At 38.1% G+C, this 20127-nt stretch overlaps 2 protein-coding genes across 3 annotated transcripts in view; one reads left to right on the top strand and one right to left on the bottom strand.

Moving 5' to 3' along the window:
* Positions 1–19758, bottom strand: part of LOC141443187 (putative gamma-glutamylcyclotransferase CG2811) — a 23913-nt gene extending 4155 nt beyond the window's left edge. For both annotated transcript variants that reach the window (XM_074108401.1, XM_074108400.1), the window contains exons 1-3: positions 19517–19758; positions 18830–19025; positions 18365–18470 (exon numbers count right to left, since the gene is read on the bottom strand). In XM_074108401.1, the coding sequence (XP_073964502.1) occupies positions 18365–18470; positions 18830–19025; positions 19517–19579 (365 nt within the window). In that variant the 5' untranslated portion in view covers positions 19580–19758. The remainder of the gene's footprint in view (positions 1–18364; positions 18471–18829; positions 19026–19516) is intronic.
* On the top strand, positions 12466–15044 carry LOC141443572 (uncharacterized). Its single transcript, XM_074108880.1, has one exon. The coding sequence runs from the start codon at positions 13803–13805 to the stop codon at positions 15042–15044; it is 1242 nt and encodes a 413-aa protein (XP_073964981.1). The 5' UTR covers positions 12466–13802.
* Positions 19759–20127: the final 369 nt, after the last annotated feature.

Genomic DNA, 20127 nt, shown 5'->3' on the forward strand with positions numbered 1-20127 from the left:
AGACAGGGATGCTGAGGAGTGGACACCAGCGTTGACGGCTTCTAATGCTGACAGCATCCCGCCGTGCGTGATGAACAGCCGGACGTTGGGGTGCGCTGGGGATGACGATTAACGATTTACGTCCCACATATTTTATTAACCGACTTCAAAAAAAGGAGGAGGTTATAAATTCGGTTGTAATTTTTTTTTAATGTTGGTACCTCAGAACTCCGTATTGTTTTTATTTATTTATAATATTAGCAATACATAATTTATTACAGTACCCAAACTGTAAACAGTCTCTTCTCTGATGCTAAAATCTTGTGCAAATTAGTGATACATAACAACATTAAGCACAAAATATGTATGTACCAACGAGAGCCAGTCATACACATGTAGCTTTAGCGCAAAAATTTATATCACTAATGGATAGTAGACTAAATCTCCGCCGGAATTATTTCTATTTGAATTTTTTTCGTCTAGGAATGCTTTTCAATTAGGTCCCATTATAAGCAGCAAATTAGGATCTGATGATCGGATTCTAAGGAAATCGAGGTAAATCTTCAAATATTGTAGGGACACCTACGGTAATTTGGATATAGCAATAACTCGTGCATTTGCTATTGAAAATATCATTTGGTGAATGAAATTGGATGAAGACCACAGTTGACCATCAGAGTTACTACTCAATAACAAGTATTTCACGGGTTGAATTTTAATTACTGACACAGTTGCTAAGCACTTATGCTCCTCGTAATGCATAGGTAAAACGGGTGTGATCCGAAGCACCAGGCAGACTCAATAATGAACGTCTCCGCATCGGAAAAAGCAATCGTTCGTAAAAGGTGACGAGCAGTTGATATTAAATATGTATCTTATATTATTTACACCAAAAAGCGTGAAAAAAATTTATAACAAAAATTGGACCGACTACAAAAAACCATGAAAATAATTTTCTACCAGTCTGAAGTCGGTCGCCTCAGCACGAGCCAGCAGGAGTGATTGAAGCCCAATATAAAGTGCGTATTGAGGTAAATGACTATAGGTCCACTTCTGGCTCGTGCGAGGCACCACCGTACTTCAGATTGGTAGAAAATTATTTCATTTTTTATGTAGTCGGTTCAATTTTTGTTATAAAAATTGTTTCACACTTAGAGTTCACATGTTTTTGGTAATTCGTATCCTTACTTATCGGAGTAAACGCCCAAGTCGCCAACGCCAGCTCGCACGACTGAGTTGCACGGGAAGAACGGCTAAAATTAGCCGAAACGGTCTACTACGCTCATTTAAGATTTATTCAGTTTTTATCGAATATGATAGTCTCACGGTAGTTTCTATATATCACTTAATAATATATAATATATAATTATATATATATATGTCGTAAGATAGGACTTAGAGAGCCGGGATCCGACCGTAACATGATCAATGTGGGCATAACAAGTGGGATTCGGGCAGAGAATGAAACTATTTTGAAGAACTAACAAAAGTCCACTAATTGTGGTCAAGATAAAACCAAAACAATACGACACTCGTTCACTGAAATCTTAGAAATGCAACTATCATAACGATTCACAATAACTTAAGGAAAAGCCTAGCTAAATAATAAAGAAACGCGTAACAGTTCCTGAGACTGTCGACTCGGGCCAGACTTCTTTTACAAACTGACAATTGACGATCGCTTTTCCCGCGTCCAGATCTCAGGCTCTGTCAAGCGCGCCACGCATGGCAACACTGGCGTTTCGTAAGTGCTATAATGCCAATCCTTAATAAACCACACATAGTAATGACCATACAAGGACCATACTCATAATTCTACACGGCCATCCTACAAGACACACGTCCTCGTGTGTTTAATCTGCAACAATCGACACAATAGCATCATAATATTCGCTCGGCCACTTCTGACCACAACACACACACAAAACAAAATAAAATTACGCACACACACACACACACAAATCAAAATCAGTAACAATAGTATTAGACATTATTCTGATAAATTCCGCATAGTATTACTTAAAGATGAGTGAAAACGAGAGAGAGAGAGAGAACCAACCATTATTCCATTCTGTGACTTAACTACCAGTCATGCTTATTTCAGCAGCCATTTTTATTTTTCTCTTTTCCTTTCATTCTTATGGCTCTCTTACGAGTCATCCCTGTGACTCCGCTACTAGTCATCCCTGTGACATTCTTACAAGTCATCTCTGTGACTTCCTACCAGTCATCCCTGTGACTTCCCTACCAGTCATCCCTGTGACTTACCTACGAGTCATCCCTGTGACTCCTACCAGTCATCCCTGTGACTTTCCTACCAGTCATCCCTGTGACTTTCCTAGGAGTCATCCCTGTGACTCTCCTACCAGTCATCCCTGTGACTTTCCCACGAGTCATCCCTGTGACTCCTACAAGTCATCCCTGTGACTTTCCTACCAGTCATCCCTGTGACTTTCCTACGAGTCATCCCTGTGACTCTCCTACAAGTCATCCCTGTGACTTTCCTACAAGTCATCCCTGTGACTTTCCTACGAGTCATCCCTGTGACTCTCCTATCAGTCATCCCTGTGACTTTCCTACGAGTCATCCCTGTGACTCTCCTACGAGTCATCCCTGTGACTCCTACAAGTCATCCCTGTGACTTTCCTACGAGTCATCCCTGTGACTCTCCTATAAGTCATCCCTGTGACTGTCCTACAAGTCATCCCTGTGACTTTCCTACGAGTCATCCCTGTGACTCTCCTACAAGTCATCCCTGTGACTTTCCTACGAGTCATCCCTGTGACTCTCATATGAGTCATCCCTGTGACTTTCCTCAAGTCATCCCTGTGACTCCACCACTCTTTTTTTTTTTCAATAGTTAAAAATACTTTTTTTTTTAACATCGTTAGAAAACAACAGCTCCAACAGATACTCTACAATACAGAAATCTTCAACATGAATTTAAGATCTTACATTTTCCGAATAATCTGACTCACTTGCCAGTTGCAAGTTGCCACACTCACACCGTCCAGCACTTTACCCACAGGCACCATCTCCAAACGGTTGCAAACTTACAGGTGAGGCTTGAGCTTAGATCCCCTTACACCTCCACAATTATCTCATTCTAAAACATTAATACCAAACCGCACCCTCTCATATCCAGCTGATCAGATTTGTCTTTTCCTTCTGCTGCCATAACTCTATCTACATCAATATCTGTGTCCGTCCACCGACCAACAAAATTATCAAATTGATTGCAAGACAAAATATCATCATTATCCAGTACCTCTCAGGAAATGGTTAATTATTTACAGAAAACCATTATTGACAAACAAAAATAACATTAGCAGACCATACACACTCAGAGCAAAAATTATGAGGAATTCCCAGCTTCTATTGATTAATTAGCAATTCCACAATGTCAATCAATTTCAGTACCTATATCACTAATAGAAAAAAAAGTGAATTGCACAAACCACACATAGCTAGGTCTCAAAAACCTGTGCCCTAACCAGATCACTCCCATACTCTAACCAACAAGAAAAGAAGACAACCTCCGCCTAGCCCTGGGGCCACACCGGACCAGAGCTGCAGCCGACAGAGTGCAATGGAGGCAGTTGGAGGAGGCTCATGCCAAAAGACACACAGAACTTATAGACATTTTATAACAAAATACACAGAAATAGTAGAAATAAACTACCAGTTCGGAATAAAAAAAGGCTATGTTGTTATAATTATAACCAGATTACTCGGCATAAAGCCTTGTATGTAACCCAAACACAGTAAAGTACAGTAACTCAACTCAAAAAAATTCCAACAAAACACTATTCATTATTTGCTAAGTTTTTGATAGCAAATGTCACACATTTATAAAGAAACTTGAATAAAACAATGTCAGTTTATTTAGCTAACACATACAGCAGTTTTTTTTTTATTAAATTCAGAAACTGAGAATCATTAATTTGACAACGCAGATGTTTTCCTGATAAGAAGCTAAGTTCTGTTTTTGCATTAAATTGAATGATTTATCCTGTTTCAATATTTGAAGTAATTCAACATAGATTTGTCAGAGTTGTGTAAACTTAGCATGACAATTTTTTTTTTTTTTTTTTTTTTTCGCTACTGACAGACCTCGGTATGTAGTTGATTGCAAGCAGCAACACTTTTTTTTTGTATTGGCTCTCAAAAAATTAAGCGACTACAAAAAGTCATCCCCCCCTTTTCATCAATACCCAAATCTAGTCATTGACTCTTGAAAAGGAGTTGATTGTAGTGGAAAAAAACATTAGTAACTTGTATTTTCTTTTCTTTTTTTCCTTTTTTACTCGACCGGACGGCAAAGGAGCAAGTGGGTCCCCCGACGGCAAGTAGACCACCACCACCCACAAACATCCGCAACACCAGGGCATTGCAGATGCGACTTTATGTTGTTTACAGTAGCAGTACAGTAATATTGTTTGTACTAACTTGATTTTGTTAGTAGTAGCATAATTTAGTCTACTCTGTAGTAACTCTCTGTAATCTCTCTTTACTCACAAGCAACACAAAACTGCATTATTTGATATCACAAAAGTTCACATTGCACAGAAATCGCGGCAAAAGACAAAACTCAAATAAATCAATGAGCCACATAAACTTTCTTTTTTACTAAGGAGTGAAATTTACAAAATTAAAATAAATAAGATTTGTCATGTAACTAAACAAAAATCTTTGCTAATACCCATCAAAGATATCACACCATGACACTCAAATGTGTTATTGAGGTACCACATAAGCTAAAAACAAACATGTTAAATACTCAAGGTTTCTGGGGTAACAAGCAACTCAGTTTTGCTAAATACGCTTTTAATAACATCCAATCCATACATCACAACCATGAAAAGAAGCATTAATTATCCAAAGATTCACATTAATTTCAGGTCACATAAAGGTTAGGTAAGGGTCGTAGTAAATGTTTAGTTCTATCTGTTGACATTTTTAATGCAAATAGGTAACATTGGTTGAAATACAACCACTGTTGTATGAAGGCGTGACCACAATGCATTGGTAACTCAAGTGTCCTTAAGAGTAAGACTGTTACTACAAATTGCAGTCTGCAATAACTGAAAATTACGCTTTCGTCTTTATAATAATGTAATTAATTATGCATCATGCAGACAACACTGATATTGCAAGTGTTCATGTACATGCCAAGGAACATGTACCACATCCATATTCATAATATAAAGTTCTCTAAATACACTTACTAAGTGTGGCGTATAGAATGAACTCATTGTTTTTGTTTTCGGCAACCAGTCGCTTAGACTGAACCCATGAGCTTACGATTTCTTCAACGCGTAATTATATTACCAGCAAAGTATAATTTCTTACGCTAAACGAATGTTCTCAGTACTGATCAATTCACTTAACACAACTCTTGGGTTAAACGGATAACCAAGAGAAAGAAAAATAAGTTTAAAATAGAGCCGAATGATAAAAAGAAAACTCACCAAATTTCCGTTGTTACCTTATCCATCTCGTCATTCATACTGCCTGTAACCGCAAATAATGCTTCGTGCGCTACAAAATAGATCGCTACAAAAAAACTTTACTATTCATAGTTTACACCGACTAAAAATTACGAAATATTCCAAATTTACCGGCTTAACTTTGTTGTAAACAAACACAGTGACTTTGACGTTTAACTTTTTTTTTTTAATCTGGCTGCAAAGAGACATTCTTGACAGACTAGAAGAATTGCCAACGTAACTAAATGTGATTTAAACTCGACGCATTTTTATGAAAAAGAAAACACAAAATTGACTTTATTATTATCACAGATTTCAAATTACCACGCCTGTACATTTCATAACATAATTACGAATAAACACACAAGTGTGACACAAGAATACCGTCACATCAAAAAAACATGGCATGACTGCATGTACTAAATTTCTTTAACTTTTTTTTAACGATTACAATAACGAGACGAAAAAAATTAAATTCTTTGTAAAATCACACTATTTGCCGATTTAACGTAAAATTTAACCACATTTTATGCGTGTTAGTATCAAAGATTGTGTGCAATCAATATAAAGGGCAGTTGCATTCATTCGTTATTGTTTTAAAATAAGTAAAAAAACACTTTGATAATGTCACTGCGCGTAACTAGCACAATCACAATTTCACACGATATACGAAAATTTAGTTTCATTTGCCCGTTCGGACCACTTCTGATGTCGTAAGATAGGACTTAGAGAGCCGGGATCCGACCGTAACATGATCAATGTGGGCATAACAAGTGGGATTCGGGCAGAGAATGAAACTATTTTGAAGAACTAACAAAAGTCCACTAATTGTGGTCAAGATAAAACCAAAACAATACGACACTCGTTCACTGAAATCTTAGAAATGCAACTATCATAACGATTCACAATAACTTAAGGAAAAGCCTAGCTAAATAATAAAGAAACGCGTAACAGTTCCTGAGACTGTCGACTCGGGCCAGACTTCTTTTACAAACTGACAATTGACGATCGCTTTTCCCGCGTCCAGATCTCAGGCTCTGTCAAGCGCGCCACGCATGGCAACACTGGCGTTTCGTAAGTGCTATAATGCCAATCCTTAATAAACCACACATAGTAATGACCATACAAGGACCATACTCATAATTCTACATATATATATATTATATATATATATATATAATTATATAAATATATGTATTTGTACGTCCATTACAAAGCCTTCTTTCAGAATGAGAGGGCTTGGCCCAGTTCACGTGGCCCAGGCGGAACTGGGAACTTCAAAACCATGAAATTTCTTCGCAACTGTCAGGTCCAAATGTTTTCTTCACCGTAGAATTATGGTAACGGGAGAAAGCGGGCAACTGCTAGTACTTCTAAATCAAATCAAAGACGTAACCCACTTTGGATGCCTCCCCCTACCCTGTTGCACTTAAAGGCTTCTAATCATCCTTTGGTGTCTCGTTTGCTGACCGCGGTCCTGCTCGAGAACCTTTCGACCCCCGAGAAGTGTAGTTGGCCGCGCTGTGCCACTTCAACGACTCGTTGGTTGTCGAACTGGAGTCCTGTAAGAAACCCCGAGCATAGCTCTTTAGCTCGCTGAGCTGATTAGTGAAGCACCACGTCTCGCATTTAATTTCATCAACATTTGGTCACTTTTAAATACTCACCAATAATGTGGGTGGGCATCCAGTGTATCGTGTGTGCAATTTTGGCAGCGTGTGATGGGTTCCTGCTTCCACGTACTGTGTGTGGTGGCTCCGCGCGCTTAATGAGGTGTGCCTTGCTCTAAGTATGTGTGTTGACGCGTGCTGAAAGTACACCACGCGTTGTGGAGAGTGAGCAAGAGGTCTTGGAACGTCCTGCATTATGATAAATAAACAGGAAGTTTAAGTTGGCTTCGTCAGTATAAGAATCTGACTCAACATTTCTGGTCTTCTCGATGTCCATTCAGCTTACCTTAGGTACGGTGGAATCTTCTTGTCAATATGGTACCAGCTATTTGCACCACGTTGGGGGCAAACTCGGGGCGGTCGACATGAGGGTGCGAGTTGCTGAACAGATGGACCACTTTGTAGAGAGCGTCCATTGTAGGGGGGAAGAGTCACGCCGCGGGCTCCGCGATCGGCCCGAAGAGGAGTGGTAGAGAGCCTCGTTGCTGGCTTGGTCTAACCTGTGAATTTGTTGAATTCAGGGGTTATATAGGCGAGGATAAGAACTATATGTGGGAATACGGGCTTCAGACGTATTGTCTAAGAAGTATGATTCATAAACACTTGCTAGCAGTCTGCTAGTTGTTGAGCTGCTGATAGACGGATTGGACTCGTTATGTTGGCCACCTTGACAAATCAAAGACAAAAATGGCCTAATCGATAATTAAAAAAAAAAATGACAGCAGTGACAGCAAATTAGCAGGAAAAAAAAATAAAAAGCGAGATGTTTGTTTTCCCGCCATTTCCGATCCGCATGTTTATGTTGTGCAAAAAGCCATAATTATGTTAATCATCCTAAATTTTTTTCATATGTATTGTTAATTTATTGTTCCTAATTTACAGGATTTTTAAATACAAATTCCTGAAAATAATTTTTCCAGTTTTTTTTTTAATCTTTGCGTAGCCCTGCCTTCACTATAAATATCTTCGGTATGGTTTTTTGCTCTTGTCAAAGTCAGCTGTTCAAACTTGTGGCGGCCATTTTGTGACTTAGCAGGGAGATAAGGAGGGTCTACGGTCCTCTAACTTTAGCAGAGCCTTGATCGACTGATTAGCGCTAACAGACGTTTATGAATCATGTTTTTAGCATCGGGCCTTCAAGGAGCCTTCAAGGAGGCTCTAACTTTTTATGAATAAGGCTGTTAAAAAGTCCCTTTTTTAGATTGGTTTTTTTTTTTGGAATCTTTTTGTATTTTATTTTCAATTCCAATTTTTACTTTTACGGTCAGGTCCCAGTGAAGGTCTTATTTTTCTGTTTTTTCTGTGCATCTATATTTCAGTTTGTATTTTTCAATTTCCCTTTTTAGTTTTTCGTAATCATAGCAAAAAATGTGTAATCTACATAAATTCTCTACATAACATTGTATACATTTTTTCTCTGAGATCAATATAATTTTTCATGAGATATGGAGGAAAGAAGATGGACAATAAAAATACACATTTCTTTAATCATGGCACGTAAGTATATTACTAAAAATATAAATCCTAATTATTTTCTATTTATTATTTTCTAAATCTAAAATCTCGTCGTCATCATCATCAACATTGTCATCAATTATAATCAACTAGCTGTTGCCCGCGACTTCGCTCGCGCGGATCAGTATGTAACTTGAACCTTTTTTGATCCCATAGGAACCATAGATAATTTAGGGGTTTAAAAGTAGTCTATATGTTAATCCAGGGTATATATTACCTGAATGGCAAATTTCATGCACATCTTTTAAGTACTTTTTGCGTGAATGAGTAACAAACATTCATCTATCCAACCCATTACTTATTTTCTACGCGACACTACAGTGTGTTTTATTTAATTTATGGTGATTTAAGACCTATCAAATTGTTTAAGAAATGTGTTTATTTTTTTATTGTCCATCTTCTTCCCTCCATATCTCATGAAATATTGATCTCAGAGAAAAAATGTATAGATTCTTTTTTCTAGAGAATTTTATGTAGATTACCCCCACCTATCAGTACTTTTAGTATGTGGTTTAAAACATCATTCCCTACAACTATGCCAAAATTCGCTTATACACGAGTTTTTTCCCCTGAGAGGCAGTTTTTGTCTTCGTTGGTAGGCTATTTCTCACTCGCCGCTTTAAGATAGAAATCATTTGTGCAAGGGTTTGTCTAACAAAACACCGCCCGCCACATTTGTTCTAGGAACCTCGTCATCGTCACTGAATAAAATGAAAACACAGCTAAAAAAAGATTACCAATAAATAAATTAGAGAATATAAATTGAGGAAATTAAGTTCAATAAGTTGCAGTAGGAGGAAAAAACAACTTTTGCATTCCTTATTAGTCGGTACATTATTAATAATCGTCTGAGAATTCCAGCACAATCGTCGTACGTCATCAAGAAACAAACGAGCATGCACAAACAAAAACCGGATAGATATTTTGGCTACGGAACCCTAAAAAGATACCAATAAATTTAGGAAATTACCTAATTAAGGAAATTAAGTTTAACAAGGTGCAGTAGGAGGAAAAAAACAACTTTTGCATTCCGTAATATTCGTCTGTGAATTCCAGCACTATCATCGCACGTACTGTTTGAAGCAGACATCAAGAAGCAAACGAACACACCGAAAAATAGCAAATTCTCAAAATATCGTCACTGTTGTACCTGCGAAGATCACAAGATCTGAAGATGTCCATCGCAAACAAACACTTTGTAGTGGCCGTGATTTTTGCATGTTATCACTGTGTGAAGACTCTTACTTGATGGTCCCAAGTTCCGCCTTGCCAGTGGTTCAGTTTTGGGAAATGAAACAGATCAAAGTGATGTATGGGAGTCCAGTTGAGCTCTATTGCACCGGCCATGCCGAAGTTTTGCAAGTAACCAAAGACACCAAAGAGTTATTAACTCTACCATAAACCAAACCACCGTAATAGTACATTGTGTCTTAAGGGCGGTAAATAAGGAATTACGAACGAGAGTCTATTAGAAGCCCGAAGTCGAAGACTGAGGGCTTTAATGAGTCGATGTTCATAATTCTAGTACCGCCCGTGCGACATACAATGTTTTTCATCACATTTGCAAGTAAAATTTTATATTTGTAAAAGAAAAAATATAATTCTTCCAAATATTCGCGATACCTTAGGCTGTGCTCTTGGCAACGTCGCCCTCCCCCTCCCTCGGCATGCGCCGCAACGTGCGTGTGCATGTGGTCCATGTGGTCCTGCAGCAGCGCGCGCAGCGCCATCAGTACGGGCACCGACTCATTTACCGACCTTGGGCTTCATGACAAGAAAATGTGTACGCGCAATGACTCATTTACCGACCACGGGTTTCATGACAAGCACATTAAGGTCGAGGGTTTTATTTGGGGGGTTGCAACTAAGGTAGCCTGCATGTTACGACACTGTTTACGAGCAAGTGTGATGAAAAGATACTTGAGGATAAGCTGGAGCGGAATTATTATGACTGTCACTGTGTGGACACTAGAAGACGTAATGTGACTCGTGTTAACATTATTGTGGATTCTCTTCCGATGGTAACAAATTTCCATAGCATATCAGAACAACGACAGTACATCAACTGTAGCTGGGGGTCAGACAATCTCGTAACTGATGCTTCGTTCTACGTAAAGTATAGTTCAATATTTCTTCTGTGCAAATTGGGACAACTGACCACTGAAAAATATATGACGAACTGTATATGGGATAAGAAACATCCTGTGATACCGTAATTTGACTTTGAACCTACTTTTATCTTTCGGGTTTTTCACCCAATGCAACGTGTGGGGATACAAAAACCAAACATTTGTAATTGATCATAACACAGTTGTAAAATTGGGACCTCCTATTGGACTTGAAATCTCGTGGAAAACATCAACATCCCACGGTGCTGCTTTACGATGGTTTTCATCTGATGGAAACAACGGATTGGTATACCAAGGCGACGATGAAAACGACGAATTATCTTTGGATTATAGAATAATTTGCATGTATTATGGTTTCTACCGGTATTAAATTAATGAAACTAGAAACGAAAGTGTTTTATCAACGGACAAGGTTGGAATAGAAATAAAACTGCCCTGTGCTGATACGTTTTATGAAGTCAGAGTATCCGTTAAATATCATTCAGCTGCTGCTATGTCCCTGCTGAGGGACTACAGGAATTCATCATCATCATCATCATCACCATTCAGCTGTCGGAGAAGAGTTTTGGTCGGAAGACGCGGTCATATCTTTTAGGACGGAGGACGAAGTAGAGGATTTTGAAGTCGCCGTAGAGACCCGACATGCAAACCTCGAGAAATAAAAAATGACTGCGGATATAATGAGCTACAATAGTTATTTGTGTCACAAGGGAGCAAAATGGCGTATTTACGGCGAGGGCGTACATTGAATCCAGAATGTAACGAAGGATTCTAAAGTAGAATCCTGAGCGTAATGAGGGATTCAAGTGTTAACGCCCAAGATGAAAATAATTTTGCTCCCGAGTGGCTCATACAACTTTTCACACCAAGCAATAAGAAACTTGAAAAAAAATATATCTAAATATAATTAAAAAACAACCAGCATAGAAAATGGCGTGGCTTTCCAATTTCCCAATTATCAACTTCGAAAAATGGCATTTGCTTAGAAAAAAAAAAGAAAATTCTTTTAGTTCATTGATATGGACCTCCGCAAAGAGCCTGATTCAATAAATCACTTAGAAAAGCCTTGAACAGAAAAGTTGCACATTGCTCCCTCTCGACAGGGAGGAAAAGTTACTTTTCTGAAGGAGAGGTGTGAAATAGTTATTTGTGCAACAAGAGAGCAAAGTTGTTTTTTGTTGCGAGTGTTGATTTTGAATCCCGAGTAAGCGAAGGATTCTATAATTGAATCACGAGCGTCAGCGAGTGATTCTAGGTTAGAATCCTGAGATCAGCAAGGGATTGAAATACACGAGATGCAAAAAAACTTTGGTCTCGTGTGACACATACAATTTTTCACCTCAGCAGCGAGAACATAATTTAAATGTAACATAAGAATAAAACCACATATACCTACCTGTTTACAAAACAAACACATTTTTTTTTAAATAGAATCCGATTATTATCAAATATAATAATTACATTTAAAACCATAAAAAGAGTCCAGTAGCTACAATACAAATCGCATACTCATAACATGCAATCTTAACTTCTTGTACTAATGTCACACTTATTTTTTAATACTGCAAAAAGCCTCATCTCGGGGTAATTGAAAAGTTGAACAATTAAACCTTTAAATATGATTTGTATTAAGATTTCTATTACATAAACATAAATAGATTTGTTAAAAATCATTATTTAACAAATAATAATTATACTGTAGAGGCAGTATACGGAATTCTTTTATAAAAAAAAAAAACAAGAGAAGCGGCTTTCGTGCAACGAGGTTGCATACTTTATTAAAAGATCGGGGAAAATTTACATTTTGGAAATATTTCGATATATTTTTAATACCAAAAATTTAATTTAAGTTTGTAATCGACAAATTTGATCCTATCTCTTGCTTTTTTCGAGTTGGAGTGAAATGACAGATCAAAGTAAAGTTCAAATATTTGGAATTCAGTGAGTAGACCCAACACTGTACTCAGCATTTAAAAAAAAAAATTAAAAAGTTACTTTGTCTCACGGAGTGAGCAAAATGCGATTTTGCTCACTGATTTCTCATAGCAAAACCTGCCTGTTTGAGGTGCTGAGGTGAAAAATATATTTACTCAGACGTGAAATGAGGGAAAAACAAATGGAGATAAAAAAGTACATAAAGGCATTTAAACTGAATCGAGATGGAAAAAAAACTTAATTCCTGAAGGAGTAGTGTCTGCTTGAATATTTCTAATATTTTTATTATGTTTCTTACGTTACCTATTTTGTACATGTGTTTTATAATATAACAATAAGAGAGATACATGCATAATATTTGGAAACGATGGGGCCGTGGTCAACGAACAAAAAAGGGGTGTCAAAGGACTTGTCCAGGAGGTTAGTTCTGGCCTCGGGGGACCCAAGAGCTGGCGCTTGTCTCGCTCAAAGGCTCGTGATAGTGGTGCAAAGGGTTAATGTGGCCCGTTTTGGGATCGTTGCCAGTGACGTCCTTGGACGACGTGTTCGCCTTATAAGTAGGGGTTTGGCTTATTTTAAAATAGGTTCGTAAAAAATAAGTTTGTATTGTAATTTGTATCAAAAAAAAGCTCCAAATATCATCGCATGCGAACCTCAATTATTTAAAGACCTTTCCAACGTATATCCATAGGGTTGGTTGGACGATAAAAAATAATCCCCAAATTTTTTCCTACTATTTTGTCGGCATAGTTGCTACATATATCCGTGCAAAATTATAGCTTTCTAACACTAATAGTCCCTAAGCAAAGCCGCGGACGGACAGACGGACAGATAGACATGACGAAACTATATTGGTCCCGTTTTCTCCATTTTGGCTACGGAACCCTAAAAAGATACCAATAATAACAAGGTGCAGTAGGAGGAAAAAAACAACTTTTGCATTCCGTAATATTCGTCTGTGAACTCCAGCACTATCATCGCACGTACAGTTTGAAGCAGACATCAAGAAGCAAACGAACACACCGAAAAATAGCAATATCTCAAAATATCGTCTGTTGTACCTGTGAAGATCACAAGATCTGAAGATGTCCATCGCAAACAAACAGTTTTTATTGACAGTGATTTTTGCGTGTTATCACTGTGTGAAGGCTTCGGTGAATGATGGTCCCAAGTTCCGCCTCGCCAATGGTACAGTTTTGAAAAATTTCACATATATCAATGTGATGTTAGGAAGTTCAATTGAGCTCTTTTGCACTGGCGGCCATGCAGACGATTTGCAAGTAACCAGATACTACAGCTCCAAAATCGGCATAGAGGTATTAACGACTCCTGCCTTAAACCAAACCACTGTAAAGGTACTTGAAGATAAGCTGGAGAGAGATAATTATGAATATTACTGTATGGACACTAGAAGTCGTATAGGGACTCGTACACTCGTTATCGTGGACTCTCTTCCGATGGTAACAAATTTCCATTGCATATCAATAAAACTAAAGTACATCAACTGTAGCTGGGGGTCAGACAATTTGATAAATTATGCTACGTTATATTACGTGCAGTATAGTAAATTATTTCTTCTGTGCCAATCCGAACTACAACGCGATGTACAGAGCATTTACACGTGTATAATATGGTATTACGCCACAGTTATAACTTCTGTGGATGGCGATTTTAAACAGGTATTTGATTATGATACCACATATACCTTTCTGATGAATATGTGCAACGAGTTAGGATGTAAAAACCAAACATTATTATTGGATCACAACAATATTGTAAAATCGGGACCGCCTAATGAACTTGAAATCTCACGGAAAACATCCCACAGCGCTGCTTTACAATGGTTTCTACCACGAGGCCACGTATTCTTAAGAGATAAAGGTGACGACGGTATAGAATCTATCGATTATAGAATAACTTACATGTATAATGGTTTGTACCAGTATGAAATTAATGAAACTAGAAACGAAAATATTTTTTTTAATGACAAGGTTGGAATAGAAATAAAACTGCCCTGTGCTGATACGTTTTATAAAGTCAAAGTATCCGTTAAACTTCATTCAGCTGTCGGAGAAGAGTTTTGGTCGGACGACGCGGTCACATCGTTTAGCACGGACAAAGCACAGGATCCTGAAGTCGCCGTAGACAAGACATGCAAACCTCCAGAATTAATAATGACTCCGGATATGATGCGCTACCAAATATATTTACTCAGACGTGAAATGAAGAAAAAAATGATTGAGATAAAAGACTACATAAGGGAATTGAAACTGAAAAGAGATGGAATAAAAAACTTAACTCCTGAAGGAATAGTAGTATCTGCTTGAATAATCCTAATATTTTTTCATGTTTCTTACGTTACTTTTTTTCATGTATAAAACACATTAAAAAATAGGTATATAATATACAATAAGATAGATACCTACATGCGTAATATGTCATCGAATATTTTGAAAAGATGGGGCCGTCGTCAACGGACACAAAAAAGGGTGTTATGGGACTTGTCCACGAGGTTAGTTCTGGCCTCGGGGGACCCAAGAGCTGGCGCTTGTCTCGCTCAAAGGCTCGTTATAGCGGTACAAAGGAGTAATGCGGCCTGCGTTTTGGAGTCAAAACCAGTGTGGGACGTCCCTAGACGACGTGTTTGCCTTATAAGTAGGGGTTTGGCTTATTTTAAAATAGGTTAGTAAAAAATAAGTTTGTGTTGTAATTTTTATCCAATAAAAAGCTCCATATATCATCGGCTCGTGTGTTATTGGTCGCAATTCTACCTAAGGCTGTGTTTCCACCAGTGATGTGCGAGGAATGTTCATCTACCATGAACCAATATAATCGCTTCATTTACCTATCCTTGGACAGCACAGCTCTAGTGGAAACAGTTGAGCGGAGCGAGGATAGGTAAATGAAGCATTTCTATTGGTTCATGTCATGAGAAACATATTCCTCGCAAGTCTTGGGTGGAAACAAAGCCAAACACAATATGGAACATATAAGGTTAGTCGGGGCAAGCGCGCCAGCAGGGGGTAAACGCGCAAAAGTATCATAAGCACTAATAACGACATCTTGCAACCACACACCTAAGACACAATACACATAACTTCTTACGTATATAGTGCCTAAGACCTGACCTAAGACCGGTAAGATGTCGTTTGTAGTTCAATTTCAATAGGTACTTTTCGATTTTTTGATTTTATTCGAATGAATGGCAAACGAGCAAGTGGGGCTCCTGATGGTAAGAGATCACCACCGCCCATAGACACCTGCAACACCAGGGGGATTGCAGATGCGTTGCCAACCTAGAGGCCTAAGATGGGATACCTCAAGTGCCAGTAATTTCACCGGCTGTCTTACTCTCCACGCCGAAACACAACAGTGCAAGCACTGCTGCTTCACGGCAGGATTAGCGAGCAAGATGGTGGTAGCAATCCGGGCGGTCCTTGCACAAGGTCCTAACCACCTGCATTTGTCATTTTTGATGCCTAAGTTATGATAACTCTGCTTTTCATGTTTCGACGAACAGTTGTTCGGTTAACGAAACAATTACGAAAATAAACCCACGCTGTGAATGTGGTGTTTCTAACTTGTTTTTTTTTGTGCTAATAAATTATTAACTTTTATTACGAAACAAACAATCTACTACAAGTAGGTAACTCTGCATATCGCTATTCGTCATACTGGGTAAGCAGTCCCACCAGAGTCGAACTGAATGATTGATTACACACATTACACACAGCTACAAAAAGAACGGATTGCACAAAATTAGAATGAAGTTCCACCAAAGTTGAGGTCACGCATACACAATCTAAGAACATAATATCGTGTAATGACAGCAAGATTTTAACGCTTGCTTCTTGCTCTTGCTGATTTTGTGCGTGACCTCAACTCTGGTGGAACTACCTATACCCGGCGAAACGAAAGCAAATAATAAGCGAAACGAAATTATACGGCCAACCAATAGGTCACCAGAATCAGATCATATTGTTTGTATGATCTGAGGTCACAGATTTCCACCGAAAAAAAAAGGAAAGCTTAGTTGCGTCAAGGCGCCTAAATTACGCGCAAATAGGAGTCAACTTGACTTAAGTAGTTACGTTATGTGGAGCGTCATGGTAGAGATCGTTCAGTTCAATGCCCGCGATCCCATGGCGCTCCCATTACGGCAGAGTGGACAAACGCCCGGTGTGTTTCTAACCCCCGACGCAAAGGGGGGTGTTATAAGTTTAACGGCTATGTGTGTCTGTCTGTGGCATCGTAGCTCTTAAACGGGTGGACCGATTTGAATGCGGTTTTTTTTATTAGAAAACAAGTTTTCTAGCGGTGGTTCTTAGACATGTTTCATCAAAATCGGTTCAGCCGCCTTTGAGATATTACACTTTGAAGTAACAAAGTCGGTGGTTTTTTAGATGGTATGCTGTCTAAAGTGAGAGAGCCCCACGTAACTTTCCACGGATGGTATGCGTAAGGTAAATCGCAAAAAGCCTAGTTGCGTCAAAGCGCCTAAATAACGCGGAATAGGAGTCGATTTAGCTTCCAAGTATAACGGAGAGTGTAGCAGGACAGGAACAAAAATGCAGACTAGGCTCAGACACAGTATATGTATATGCTAAAGCAGTAGGGAAGCTACGAACAAATCGATCGAAACGAACACACTCATACAGACGCGCGCTCTACACGGCCTCTAAGGGGGTCTCGCGGTACTGCAGTCGTGGGTGACGCGTCGAGACGATTTGTTTCAATAGCTTGTGCCCCAGACAATCCGCGATATTAAAAACTATGCCTAGGAAATATCGTGCAGTGTATAGCTGCTTGAACACGGATGCTTCAAAACCGGGGCTTACATTTTTTAAACTCCCCACTGATGTTGAAAGGTAAGAATGATTTACTGTCACTAAATAAAATCATTTTTCTTTTAAATAAAACATTTGGTTGTTTTGGTTTTAGGTAGGTAGGTGATACATCGGGAAGTGAGTCAAATTTAACTTGCAAGATTTGAACCAAATATACAAATACACCAGGAGGAGGCCTGTGCCCAGCAGTGGGACGTATATAGGCTGGGATGATGATGATGATGATACAAATACACATACAACACATACAATTATTATTATTATTATTATTTATAATGCACAGGCACCTTATAGCTGATGCGTGCATATCATTGTTCACTTGTGTAATTGTCTTCAAAGTACTTATCAAGTCTGTTTTTAAAAGTATTCACTGAAGGTGCACTGATCACTGTCTCGGGCAAACTGTTCCACTGTTTCACGACGCGGTTGCCCAGGAAATGGCGCCTGGGGTTGCTTGTACTTAGAGTGTGTATCAGTTTCAGAGAGCACAGTAAAATAAAAGCTTGTAATAAAAGGCCTAATAAGCTGAGATACAGCGCAAACTAAACATTTTTTTTATCAATTTTACAAAAAATAAGTGGCCAACCCTAACACTACAAAATCTTAAAAAATATGCCTAGCTTCCATACTGCTTTAGCTTATATATATATATACTGTGTCGTCAGCCTATTTTAAGGAGCGGTGTGGAGGGCATGCCATAAAGTCGTATACGGCACGTCACTGACATTCCGTACCGTCTCCGTATTTTGAGCAGCAGTGTGGCCGCTCCTATATATTGTAGGTACTACATACATACATACCCTTTTGTAACCGTGATGTCATCTATTTCTCTAACGTAATAATTAGGATGGTCTTCCAATATGTCCAATTTGCTCAGCATTAAATCATTGACTTCATAGATTTCGCCTGAAATTGATACTATGATTGGTTATCGAGTCTTTTTGTATATTTTTATTTCAACTCCAAATTTGTTACTTCTACGGTCATCCCGTAAAACCATATCGAAAATACAAACTAAGACATGGATGCACAGAAAAACCAAAAAAAAGAGACGAAACATAGATTTCGCTAGTGCTGCTGCTTAAGTAGCATAGTAGAAAAAAGCAACCTGAGATATAAGAGAAATTTGTGTCTGTACTCCTGTCCAGTGGTAGTGTAGGGGTATAGCACGCAGCACGGAACGCTGACGACCTAGGTTCGATTCCCAGCGCTGGTCCCCAGCCCATTATCTCCTAACCTCAAATTTTTAATACAAACTTATTTACCTTTAACATGGTTCCCATCACCCGGACTGTGTAATAGGAACGGTATATTGTATCTTGTGGCAATAATAAGTGGGTATTTGCTCTTTGTTGTACCCTCTGCAACAAACTTGCTGGTGCCGTTCTCTGGTTTTGTGAGCCAGTGATGGTTGGGTTCATTGCGTTTAAGAGTCCCATAGACAAACACTTTGTGGGCCATCTGAAAAAGAAATACAATTTATTTCTTAATTTGTGGTCTCCATAGCCAAGGGCTGATCCAGCTTTAGAGCTTATTTTATCGCAAACAAAACATTGAAAATTATAATAAAATGAAAATAACATTAATCAAATAACAAAATGAATTTTCCTTTTTTAAATAATTTATGATTACATAAATTTATTTAAAAACAATGTTAACTAACCTTGTACAATTATGAGTTTACATACATAAAAAAGAACTAACCTAAGATAGCTTATGAAAAGTTAGACATAAGATTACAATTTTGTTGTATTCATGGCTAACATAATAGGATAACATGGATGCTACCAAAAATAAAATTATTCGTAGTATAGATCTTTCCGAAATAAATGGTTATAATCACATTGTACAACTATTCTTTTGAGAAATGCTAATAACTTCTACAATTCTGATGCTACAATGATACGTAAAAAAGTTGGTTTTTCTATAACATTTTGCTTCGAAATATTTACCTGACTTGTGGAATGCGCGCAGATTCTTATGTTAGAATATAATACATTTAACAACTTTATCATTTATCTTAACTCAAATAATACCGACCCGATAACAGAACACAAACTAGTTTTATGTAAAACGAAACATGATAAAATTATTTGAAATGCAAGATTCCCTCCTCCAAAGTTCGTCAAAAAAAAGTCAAACAAAAACTCAAAATCCAAACGTCGGTCGGAACGGAAAGCAAAAGAACTGTCACTGTCACCTGAGCTGTCTGTCACTGTCAAAGCACTCGTTTAGGTAGACGCAAAACCTTTGAGTATTCTAGCTAGATAAATAAACAAAGCGCAAACGCATGTTGAACGCAACAGTTGTCTAAAAAATAACAATATTGTGAACTCGTTATGAACAAAAATCCAATATTGTGAAATAAAATAAAACAATACAATTAGCATTTCTAGATTTCTAACTATTTTTGCGTTAGTAGTGTAAAATTAATTAGCACATGTTATTATTCTACTTGAACTTTTCATTTACGGCGTTTCTTTTTGCTTCAAGTACAAGCGGGTTCGATCTTTCTAACATGCCATTTATCATGCGCAAGCATTAATTATATCATCGAAATAGT

This window comes from Choristoneura fumiferana, chromosome 27 (assembly GCF_025370935.1).
Source record: "Choristoneura fumiferana chromosome 27, NRCan_CFum_1, whole genome shotgun sequence".
NCBI classification, from domain to species: Eukaryota; Metazoa; Arthropoda; class Insecta; order Lepidoptera; family Tortricidae; genus Choristoneura; species Choristoneura fumiferana.

Bases quoted from the DNA above. Each gene is read 5' to 3' on its own strand.
- LOC141443572 (XM_074108880.1), top strand. From the start codon at position 13,803: ATGTCCATCGCAAACAAACAGTTTTTATTGACAGTGATTTTTGCGTGT.